Source organism: Oncorhynchus nerka, linkage group LG3, assembly GCF_034236695.1.
Source record: "Oncorhynchus nerka isolate Pitt River linkage group LG3, Oner_Uvic_2.0, whole genome shotgun sequence".
NCBI lineage: Eukaryota > Metazoa > Chordata > Actinopteri > Salmoniformes > Salmonidae > Oncorhynchus > Oncorhynchus nerka.
Genome location: NC_088398.1, coordinates 71,116,862 through 71,129,357, shown reverse-complemented (window position 1 = coordinate 71,129,357; position 12,496 = coordinate 71,116,862). Strand labels below are relative to the sequence as shown.

The following is a 12,496-nucleotide window of genomic DNA, read 5'->3' as shown; positions in this document are numbered from 1 at the left end:
AACATTTAGACGATCAGAGTCACCAGGTTGGGCTCTGGTCAACAGTAGTACACTGCATGAGGAATAGGGTAGTCCACAACATTTAGACGATCAGAGTCACCAGGTTGGGCTCTGGTCAACAGTAGTGCACTGCATGAGGAATAGGGTAGTCCACAACATTTAGACGATCAGAGTCACCAGGTTGGGCTCTGGTCAACAGTAGTACACTGCATGAGGAATAGGGTAGTCCACAACATTTAGACGATCAGAGTCACCAGGTTGGGCTCTGGTCAACAGTAGTACACTGCATGAGGAATAGGGTAGTCCACAACATTTAGACGATCAGAGTCACCAGGTTGGGCTCTGGTCAACAGTAGTACACTGCATGAGGAATAGGGTAGTCCACAACATTTAGACGATCAGAGTCACCAGGTTGGGCTCTGGTCAACAGTAGTACACTGCATGAGGAATAGGGTAGTCCACAACATTTAGACGATCAGAGTCACCAGGTTGGGCTCTGGTCAACAGTAGTACACTGCATGAGGAATAGGGTAGTCCACAACATTTAGACGATCAGAGTCACCAGGTTGGGCTCTGGTCAACAGTAGTACACTGCATGAGGAATAGGGTAGTCCACAACATTTAGACGATCAGAGTCACCAGGTTGGGCTCTGGTCAACAGTAGTACACTGCATGAGGAATAGGGTAGTCCACAACATTTAGACGATCAGAGTCACCAGGTTGGGCTCTGGTCAACAGTAGTACACTGCATGAGGAATAGGGTAGTCCACAACATTTAGACGATCAGAGTCACCAGGTTGGGCTCTGGTCAACAGTAGTACACTGCATGAGGAATAGGGTAGTCCACAACATTTAGACGATCAGAGTCACCAGGTTGGGCTCTGGTCAACAGTAGTGCACTGCATGAGGAATAGGGTAGTCCACAACATTTAGACGATCAGAGTCACCAGGTTGGGCTCTGGTCAACAGTAGTACACTGCATGAGGAATAGGGTAGTCCACAACATTTAGACGATCAGAGTCACCAGGTTGGGCTCTGGTCAACAGTAGTACACTGCATGAGGAATAGGGTAGTCCACAACATTTAGACGATCAGAGTCACCAGGTTGGGCTCTGGTCAACAGTAGTACACTGCATGAGGAATAGGGTAGTCCACAACATTTAGACGATCAGAGTCACCAGGTTGGCCTCTGGTCAACAGTAGTACACTGCATGAGGAATAGGGTAGTCCACAACATTTAGACGATCAGAGTCACCAGGTTGGGCTCTGGTCAACAGTAGTACACTGCATGAGGAATAGGGTAGTCCACAACATTTAGACGATCAGAGTCACCAGGTTGGGCTCTGGTCAACAGTAGTACACTGCATGAGGAATAGGGTAGTCCACAACATTTAGACGATCAGAGTCACCAGGTTGGGCTCTGGTCAACAGTAGTACACTGCATGAGGAATAGGGTAGTCCACAACATTTAGACGATCAGAGTCACCAGGTTGGGCTCTGGTCAACAGTAGTACACTGCATGAGGAATAGGGTAGTCCACAACATTTAGACGATCAGAGTCACCAGGTTGGGCTCTGGTCAACAGTAGTACACTGCATGAGGAATAGGGTAGTCCACAACATTTAGACGATCAGAGTCACCAGGTTGGGCTCTGGTCAACAGTAGTACACTGCATGAGGAATAGGGTAGTCCACAACATTTAGACGATCAGAGTCACCAGGTTGGGCTCTGGTCAACAGTAGTACACTGCATGAGGAATAGGGTAGTCCACAACATTTAGACGATCAGAGTCACCAGGTTGGGCTCTGGTCAACAGTAGTACACTGCATGAGGAATAGGGTAGTCCACAACATTTAGACGATCAGAGTCACCAGGTTGGGCTCTGGTCAACAGTAGTACACTGCATGAGGAATAGGGTAGTCCACAACATTTAGACGATCAGAGTCACCAGGTTGGGCTCTGGTCAACAGTAGTACACTGCATGAGGAATAGGGTAGTCCACAACATTTAGACGATCAGAGTCACCAGGTTGGGCTCTGGTCAACAGTAGTACACTGCATGAGGAATAGGGTAGTCCACAACATTTAGACGATCAGAGTCACCAGGTTGGCCTCTGGTCAACAGTAGTACACTGCATGAGGAATAGGGTAGTCCACAACATTTAGACGATCAGAGTCACCAGGTTGGGCTCTGGTCAACAGTAGTACACTGCATGAGGAATAGGGTAGTCCACAACATTTAGACGATCAGAGTCACCAGGTTGGGCTCTGGTCAACAGTAGTACACTGCATGAGGAATAGGGTAGTCCACAACATTTAGACGATCAGAGTCACCAGGTTGGGCTCTGGTCAACAGTAGTACACTGCATGAGGAATAGGGTAGTCCACAACATTTAGACGATCAGAGTCACCAGGTTGGGCTCTGGTCAACAGTAGTACACTGCATGAGGAATAGGGTAGTCCACAACATTTAGACGATCAGAGTCACCAGGTTGGGCTCTGGTCAACAGTAGTACACTGCATGAGGAATAGGGTAGTCCACAACATTTAGACGATCAGAGTCACCAGGTTGGGCTCTGGTCAACAGTAGTACACTGCATGAGGAATAGGGTAGTCCACAACATTTAGACGATCAGAGTCACCAGGTTGGGCTCTGGTCAACAGTAGTGCACTGCATGAGGAATAGGGTAGTCCACAACATTTAGACGATCAGAGTCACCAGGTTGGCTCTGGTCAACAGTAGTGCACTGCATGAGGAATAGGGTAGTCCACAACATTTAGACGATCAGAGTCACCAGGTTGGGCTCTGGTCAACAGTAGTACACTGCATGAGGAATAGGGTAGTCCACAACATTTAGACGATCAGAGTCACCAGGTTGGGCTCTGGTCAACAGTAGTACACTGCATGAGGAATAGGGTAGTCCACAACATTTAGACGATCAGAGTCACCAGGTTGGGCTCTGGTCAACAGTAGTACACTGCATGAGGAATAGGGTAGTCCACAACATTTAGACGATCAGAGTCACCAGGTTGGGCTCTGGTCAACAGTAGTACACTGCATGAGGAATAGGGTAGTCCACAACATTTAGACGATCAGAGTCACCAGGTTGGGCTCTGGTCAACAGTAGTGCACTGCATGAGGAATAGGGTAGTCCACAACATTTAGACGATCAGAGTCACCAGGTTGGGCTCTGGTCAACAGTAGTACACTGCATGAGGAATAGGGTAGTCCACAACATTTAGACGATCAGAGTCACCAGGTTGGGCTCTGGTCAACAGTAGTACACTGCATGAGGAATAGGGTAGTCCACAACATTTAGACGATCAGAGTCACCAGGTTGGGCTCTGGTCAACAGTAGTACACTGCATGAGGAATAGGGTAGTCCACAACATTTAGACGATCAGAGTCACCAGGTTGGGCTCTGGTCAACAGTAGTGCACTGCATGAGGAATAGGGTAGTCCACAACATTTAGACGATCAGAGTCACCAGGTTGGGCTCTGGTCAACAGTAGTACACTGCATGAGGAATAGGGTAGTCCACAACATTTAGACGATCAGAGTCACCAGGTTGGGCTCTGGTCAACAGTAGTGCACTGCATGAGGAATAGGGTAGTCCACAACATTTAGACGATCAGAGTCACCAGGTTGGGCTCTGGTCAACAGTAGTGCACTGCATGAGGAATAGGGTAGTCCACAACATTTAGACGATCAGAGTCACCAGGTTGGGCTCTGGTCAACAGTAGTACACTGCATGAGGAATAGGGTAGTCCACAACATTTAGACGATCAGAGTCACCAGGTTGGGCTCTGGTCAACAGTAGTACACTGCATGAGGAATAGGGTAGTCCACAACATTTAGACGATCAGAGTCACCAGGTTGGGCTCTGGTCAACAGTAGTACACTGCATGAGGAATAGGGTAGTCCACAACATTTAGACGATCAGAGTCACCAGGTTGGGCTCTGGTCAACAGTAGTACACTGCATGAGGAATAGGGTAGTCCACAACATTTAGATCAGGTAATTTATTTTATTGAACCTTTATTTAACTTGGCAAGTCAGTTAAGAACAAATTCTTATTTACAATGACGGCCTACCGGGGAACAGTGGGTTAACTGCCTTGTTCAGGGGCAGAACGGCAGATTTTTACCTTGTAGCTCGGGGATTCAATCCAGCAACCTTTTGGTTACTGGCCCAACACTCTAACCACTAGGCTACCTGACGCCCCCAAGGTCAACAGTAGTGCTCAAGGGAATAGGGTGTGATTTGGGACGCAGGCTTTATTTCTATAGTCTAAAGTGATGGTCATTGTTGATGTGCTTGTCCTGTCAGGTGGGGGACGTTGTCATGGCGAGGGAAGACGAGACGTTCCCCTGTGACCTCATCCTGCTCTCATCCAGCCGCGATGACGGAACTTGCTACGTCACCACCACCAGCCTGGATGGCGAGTCCAGCCACAAAGTAAACACACACAGACACAGACACACACTGCACCATTCTCCCAGCACGCTCTCTGATCAAACATGACTTCTCGTGACTCATCTCACTCTCTCTCTCACTCTCTCTCTCTCTCTCTCTCTCTCTCTCTCACTCTCTCACTCTCTCTCTCGCTCTGTATCAGACCTACTATGCTGTACCCGACACCATGGTCTTTAAGACAGAGCAGGAGGTGGACTCTCTACATGCGACTATTGAATGTGAACAACCACAGCCTGACCTCTACAAGTGAGGGACACATGTTTAACACAGAATCATTATAATTGACCTGTTCGTTTGTGGAAAATGGCATGACTTTTTTTTTGTTGCCTCATACAGATTTGTGGGGCGCATCAATATTTATAAGGAAAGTGAAGATCCCATAGCCAGGTAAGACCAACATTCCCATCTCTCATTCCTAAAATGTCTTTGTCTGTGTCAAACTTTTCATCTTTCATTTGTTCCTCCTCTTTTTTCAGACCCCTGGGAGCTGAGAACCTTCTCCTCAGAGGAGCCACCCTGAAGAACACAGAACACATTTATGGTAACACACACACAAACACACACACACACACACACACACACACACACACACACACACACACACAGTACTGTGTCTGTAGTGATGGTAACCTTGTTGTCCCCACAGCTGTAGCCATCTACACGGGCATGGACACCAAGATGACGCTGAACTACCAGTCCAAATCCCAGAAACGCTCCGCTGTAGAAAAGTAAGATCAAATCAAAGTTTATTGGTCACGTACAAAGATTTGCAGGTGTTATAGCAGGTGCAGCTAAATGTTTGTTACTAGCTCCTAACAATGCAGTAGAATGTCTCATAAATACTATACAAATACACAAATAATCCAAAATCTATAAATGACAGAATGAGTCCAGTTAACAATCCTAGGGTAGATGCAGTATATTAGAGTGAGCACGTGTCAGAATATAGAATTTAAGTATGTGCTGTGTGTAAACAAGATCATTTGGAAGGAAAGTGGTATGTACAGTAGTAGGTAGATCTATTCCCGTAGTAGGTAGATCTATTCCCGTAGTAGGTAGATCTATTCCCGTAGTAGGTAGATCTATTCCCGTAGTAGGTAGATCTGTTCCCGTAGTAGGTAGATCTATTCCCGTAGTAGGTAGATCTATTCCCGTAGTAGGTAGATCTATTCCCGTAGTAGGTAGATCTATTCCCGTAGTAGGTAGATCTGTTAAAGTAGTAGGTAGATCTATTCCCGTAGTAGGTAGATCTATTCCCGTAGTAGGTAGATCTATTCCCGTAGTAGGTAGATCTATTCCCGTAGTAGGTAGATCTATTCCCGTAGTAGGTAGATCTGTTAAAGTAGTAGGTAGATCTATTCCCGTAGTAGGTAGATCTATTCCCGTAGTAGGTAGATCTATTCCCGTAGTAGGTAGATCTATTCCCGTAGTAGGTAGATCTATTCCACTAGTAGGTAGATCTATACCTCCCTCCCCACGGTGTCTGTTTTGCTTTAGTTAGGCTAGAACTACATGTCTGATGAAGGATTGCAGGAGTTGGAATAGCAGAATGATAGTAGGAGTTGGAATGATAGTAGGAGTTGGAATGATAGTATGAGTTGGAATAGCAGAATGATAGTAGGAGTTGGAATGATAGTAGGAGTTGGAATAGCAGAATGATAGTAGGAGTTGGAATGATAGTAGGAGTTGGAATAGCAGAATGATATTAGGAGTTGGAATTGTAGAATGATAGTAGGAGTTGGAATGATAGTAGGAGTTGGAATAGCAGAATGATAGTAGGAGTTGGACTGATAGTAGGAGTTGGAATGATAGTAGGAGTTGGAATGGCAGAATGATAGTAGGAGTTGGAATGATAGTAGGAGTTGGAATTGTAGAATGATAGTAGGATGTTTAATCACCAATCCAACCCACAGAGTACCTAAACATGCAAGAAATAGTGCATAAGGAGAAGGCACTAGTGAAGTGTAGTGTATTGTAAGAATGGCTCCCACACAGACAGTTTGATATTGGAAAATAAGCGATTGAATATATTAGACCAGCTGGCTCCTATCTCAACCTGCTGCTCTTGCTGTTATTACATAATGGCTGCATCATTCTGTTTGATTTCATTCAAGCTGTGTGTGTGTGTGTGTGTGTGTCTCTCCCTAACTCCCTCTCTTCCCCCTCCATCTCTCTCTCCCTCTCTCTCTCTCCCTCCCTCTCGCTCTCCCCCTCCATCTCTCTCTCCCTCCCCCCTCCATCTCTCTCCACCCTCCATCTCTCTCTCTCCCTCCCTCTCGCTCTCCCCCTCCATCTCTCTCTCCCCTCCCTCTCGCTCTCCCCCTCCATCTCTCTCTCCCTCCCTCTCGCTCTCCCCCTCCATCCCCCTCCATCTCTCTCTCCCCAGGTCTATGAATGCATTCCTCATAGTGTATCTGTGTATCCTGATCAGTAAAGCGGTCATTAACACAGTTCTGAAGTACGCGTGGCAGAGGTCTGCTGACCACGACCAGCCCTGGTACAACCACAGGACCGAGATCGACAGAGAACGCCACGTGGTCAGTCCTGCAAGCAACTACACTACCCACAATGCATGTTGTCACAGTAAAACGATTCATCAGGTCTCTCCCAGCTTAACATTCACTGATTCTGATTAAGGCTGTCGTTCTCTCTCTCTAAATCTTCTCTCTATCTTTCTCATCCCTCATCCTCTCCTCTCTCTCTCTTAGGTGATCAGGGCGTTCACAGACTTCCTGGCCTTCATGGTGTTGTTTAACTACATCATTCCAGTCTCCATGTACGTTACCGTGGAGATGCAGAAGTTCCTGGGGTCTTACTTCATAGTCTGGGACAAGGATATGTACGATGATGAGCTGGGGGAGGGGGCTCAGGTCAACACATCAGACCTCAATGAAGAGCTGGGACAGGTACACACACATATATAAAGATATATACTAGACTCACTCGCACACACACACACACACACACACACACACACACAGATAGATATACTAGACTCACTCACACACACACACACACACACACACGCACATACAGTTGAAGTTGGAAGTTTACATACACCTTAGCCAAATACATTTAAACTCAGTTTTTCACAATTCCTGACATTTAATCCTAGTAAAAATTCCCTGTCTCAGGTCAGTTAGGATCACCACTTAATTTTAAGAATGTGAAATGTCAGAATAATAGTAGAGAGCATGATTTATTTCAGCTTTTATTTCTTTCATCACATTCCCAGTGGGTCAGAAGTTTACATACACACAATTAGTATTTGGTAGCATTGCCTTTAAATTGTTTAACTTGGGTCAAACATTTTGGGTAGCCTTCCAAAAGCTTCCCACAATAAGTTGGCCACTCCAATACCTTGACTTGGTTGTCCTTTAGCAATTTTGCCACAGCTTTGGAAGTATGCTTGGGGTCATTGTCCATTTGGAAGACCCATTTGCGACCAAGCTTTAACTTCCTGACTGATGTCTTGAGATGTTGCTTCAATATATCCACATCATTTTCCGTACTCATGATGCCATCTATTTTGTGAAGTGCACCAGTCCCTCCTGCAGCAAAACACCCCCACAACATGATGCTGCCACCCCCGTGCTTCACGGTTGGGATGGTGAACTTCGGCTTGCAAGCATCCCCCTTTTTCCTCCAAACATAACGATGGTCATTATGGCCAAACAGTTCTATTTTTGTTTCATCAGACCAGAGGACATTTCTCCAAGGACATTTCCCCATGTGCAGTTGCAAACCATAGTCTGGCTTTTTTATTGCGGTTTTGGAGCAGTGGCTTCTTCCTTGCTGAGTGGCCTTTCAGGTTATGTCGATATAGGACTCATTTCACTGTGGATATAGATACTTTTGTACCTGTTTCCTCCAGCATCTTCACAAGGTCCTTTGCAGTTGTTCTGGGATTGATTTGCACTTTTCTCAACAAAGTATGTTCATCTCTAGGAGACAGAACGCGTCTCCTTCCTGAGCGGTATGAAGACTGCGTGGTTACATGGTGTTTAAACTTGCGTACTATTGTTTGTACAGATGAACGTGGTTCCTTCAGGCATTTGGAAATTGCTCCAAACGATGAACCAGACTTGTGGAGGTCTACAATTTGTTTTCTGAGGTCTTGACTGAATTCTGTTGATTTTCCCATGATGTCAAGCAAATAGGCACTGAGTGTGAAGGTAGGCCTTGAAATACATCCACAGGTACACATAGTTGAATGTGCTGACAACAAAATCACACAAAAATTATCAATGGAAATCAAATTTATCAACGCATGGAGGTCTGGATTTGGAGTCACACTCAAAATTAAAGTGGAAAACCACACTACAGGCTGATCCAACTTTGATGTAATGTCCTTAAAACAAGTCCAAATGAGGCTCAGTACGTTCCTGTATGACCTCCCTACAACGCCTGGGCAAGCTCCTGATGAGGTGGCGGATGGTCTCCTGAGGGATCTCCTCCCAGACCTGGACTAAAGCATCCGCCAACTCCTGGACAGTCTGTGGTGCAACGTGGCATTGGTGGATGGAGCGAGACATGATGTCCCAGATGTGCTCAATTGGATTCAGGTCTGGGGAACGGGCGGGCCAGTCCATAGCATCAATGCCTTCCTCTTGCAGGAACTGCTGACACACTCCAGTCACGTGAGGTTTAGCGTTGTCTTGTATTAGGAGAAACCCAGGGCCAACCGCACCAGCATATGGTCTCACAAGGGGTCTGAGGATCTCATCTCGGTACCTAATGGCAGTCAGGCAGTCAGTCAGAGCACAGGGCGCCAGTGGTGATTTTGCCAATCTTGGTGTTCTCTGGCAAATGCCAAATGTCCTGCACGGTGTTGGGCTGTAAGCACAACCCCCACCTGTGGATGTCGGGCCCTCATACCACCCTCATGGAGTCTGTTTCTGACCGTTTGACCAGACTCATGCACATTTGTGGCCTGCTGGAGGTAATTTTGCAGGGCACTGGCAGTGCTCCTCCTGCTCCTCCTTGCACAAAGGCGGAGGTAGTGGTCCTGCTGCTGGGTTGTTGCCCTCCTACGGCCTCCTCCACCTCTCCTGATGTACTGGCCTGTCTCCTGGTAGCGCCTCCATGCTCTGGACACTACGGTGACAGACACAGCAAACCTTCTTGCCACAGCTCGCATTGATGTGCCATCCTGGATGAGCTGCACTACCTGAGCCACTTGTGTGGGTTGTAGACTCCGTCTCATGCTACCACTAGAGTGAAAGCACCGCCAGCATTCAAAAGTGACCAAAACATCAGCCAGGAAGCATAGGAACTGAGAAGTGGTCTGTGGTCACCACCTGCAGAACCACTCCTTTATTGGGTATGTCTTGCTAATTGCCTATAATTTCCACCTGTTGTCTATTCCATTTGCACAACAGCATGTGAAATTTATTGTCAATCAGTGTTGCTTCCTAAGTGGACAGTTTGATTTCACAGAAGTGTGATTTACTTGGAGTTACATTGTGTTGTTTAAGTGTTCCCTTTATTTTTTTGAGCAGTGTATGTATATATATATATATATATATATACACACACACACATATATATATATATATATATTGATACTACACTGACTCGTGTGCACACGCACACACACACACACACACATAGATAGATATAGATATACTAGACTCACTTGTGTGCACACACACACACACACACACACATAGATAGATATAGATATACTAGACTCACTTGTGTGCACACACACACACATAGATAGATATAGATATACTAGACTCACTTGTATGCACACACACACACACACACACACACACATAGATAGATATAGATATACTAGACTCACTTGTGTGCACACACACACACACACACATAGATAGATATAGATATACTAGACTCACTTGTGTGCACACACACACACATAGATAGATATAGATATACTAGACTCACTTGTGTGCACACACACACACACACACACACACACACATAGATAGATATAGATATAATAGACTCACTTGTGTGCACACACACACACACATATATAGATATAGATATACTACACTCACTTGTGTGCACACACACACACATAGATAGATATAGATATACTAGACTCACTTGTGTGCACACACACACACACAGATAGATATAGATATACTAGACTCACTTGTGTGCACACACACACACACATAGATAGATATAGATATACTAGACTCACTTATGCGCACACACACACACACTTATAATGTACATGTACAGTACAGACACTTATAATGAGATGTTACATGGATGCTGGCCACACATTCCAAAAACTGACCTCAGATCAGCATCTACCTGGTCTGTATGTGCAGGTGGAGTATGTGTTTACTGATAAGACGGGCACGTTGACAGAGAACAACATGGAGTTTATAGAGTGCTGTGTGGACGGACTCGTGTATATCCCCCACGCCATCTGTAATGGACAGATCCTCAGTGCTGCTTCCAGTATAGACATGATCGACTCCTCACCTGGAGGAGACCACAGGGTAAGACAGAGAGTCTGTCTGTCTGTCTGTCTGTCTGTCTGTCTGTGTCTGTCTGTGCGTGTGTGTGTGTCTGTGTGTGTGTGTGTGTGTGTGTGTGTGTGTGTGTCTGACAGTGTGTGTGTCTCAGGAGCATGAGGAGCTGTTCTTTCGGGCTCTGTGTCTGTGCCACACGGTGCAGGTGAAGGAGGAGGAGACAGTGGACAGCATCAAGAGAGGGATCCACCAGGGAAAACCCACCTCTTTCTACATATCATCTTCTCCTGATGAGGTGGCATTGGTGGAGGGCATGAAGAGGTAACACACACACTGAAGAACACACACACACACAGTGAAGAACACACACACACACTGAAGAAAACACACACACACACACTGAAGAACACACACACACACACACACACACACACACACTGAAGAACACACACACACACTGAAGAACACACACACACTGAAGGACACACACACACTGAAGAACACCCACACACTGAAGAACACACACACACTGAAGAACACACACACACTGAAGAACACACACACACACTGAAGGACACACACACACTGAAGAACACACACACTGAAGAACACACACACACTGAAGAACACACACACACTGAAGGACACACACACACTGAAGGACACACACACACTGAAGGACACACACGCACACAGAAGGACACACACACACTGAAGAACACGCACACACTGAAGGACACACACACTGAAGGACACACATACACTGAAAGACACACACACACACACTGAAGAACACACACACACACTGAAGGACATGCACAGACACTGAAGGACACGCACACACACACACACACTGAAACATACACACCCACTGAAACACACACACATACACACACACACACACACACACACACTGAAACACACACACTGAAACACACACACACTGAAACACACACACACACAAACACACACAAACACATTCTGAAGGACACACACATACTGAAGGACAAACACACACATACTGAAGGACACAGACACATGCACACACTAAGCAATACATGCACACACTTAACAATACACACACACACTTGGTGATACACACACACACTTGGTGATACACACACACTTAGGGATAATACAGACAAGCACACAAATAGTCATGACTTTTCTCTAACCTACTGAACACTCTCTCCCTCTCATCTCGCTCTCTGTACCCCTCTCTCTCTCCCTCTCTGTCCCTCTCTCTCTCTCTCTCTCTCTCCCTCTGTCCCCCTCTCTCTTCCTCCCTCTGTACCCCTCTCTCTCTCTCTCTCCCTCTGTCCCCTCTCTCTCTCTCTCTCTCTCTATCCCTCTTTCCCCCTCTCTCTCTCTCCCTCTCTGTCCCTCTCTCTCTCTCTCTCTCTCTCTCCCTCTGTACCCCCCTCTCTCTCTCTCTCCCTCTGTCCCCCTCTCTCTCTCTCTCTCTCTCTCTCTCTATCCCTCTTTCCCCCTCTCTGTACCCCCCTCTCTCTCTCCCTCTGTCTCTCTCTCTCTCTCTCTCTCTCTCTCTCTCTATCCCTCTG

At 46.3% G+C, this 12,496-nt stretch overlaps 1 protein-coding gene across 5 annotated transcripts in view; it reads left to right on the top strand.

The window, feature by feature from the left end:
• Positions 1–12,496, top strand: part of LOC115115993 (phospholipid-transporting ATPase IH-like) — a 110,415-nt gene that overhangs the window by 44,893 nt on the left and 53,026 nt on the right. For all 5 annotated transcript variants that reach the window (XR_010462645.1, XR_010462638.1, XR_010462639.1 and 2 more), the window contains exons 6-14: positions 4,330–4,458; positions 4,619–4,722; positions 4,813–4,863; positions 4,953–5,017; positions 5,123–5,204; positions 6,863–7,013; positions 7,185–7,382; positions 10,788–10,961; positions 11,089–11,255. Coding sequence is in view for 1 of the 5 variants with exons in the window: in XM_065015270.1 (XP_064871342.1) it covers positions 4,330–4,458; positions 4,619–4,722; positions 4,813–4,863; positions 4,953–5,017; positions 5,123–5,204; positions 6,863–7,013; positions 7,185–7,382; positions 10,788–10,961; positions 11,089–11,255 (1,121 nt within the window). In the remaining 4 variants the exon portion in view is untranslated. The remainder of the gene's footprint in view (positions 1–4,329; positions 4,459–4,618; positions 4,723–4,812; positions 4,864–4,952; positions 5,018–5,122; positions 5,205–6,862; positions 7,014–7,184; positions 7,383–10,787; positions 10,962–11,088; positions 11,256–12,496) is intronic.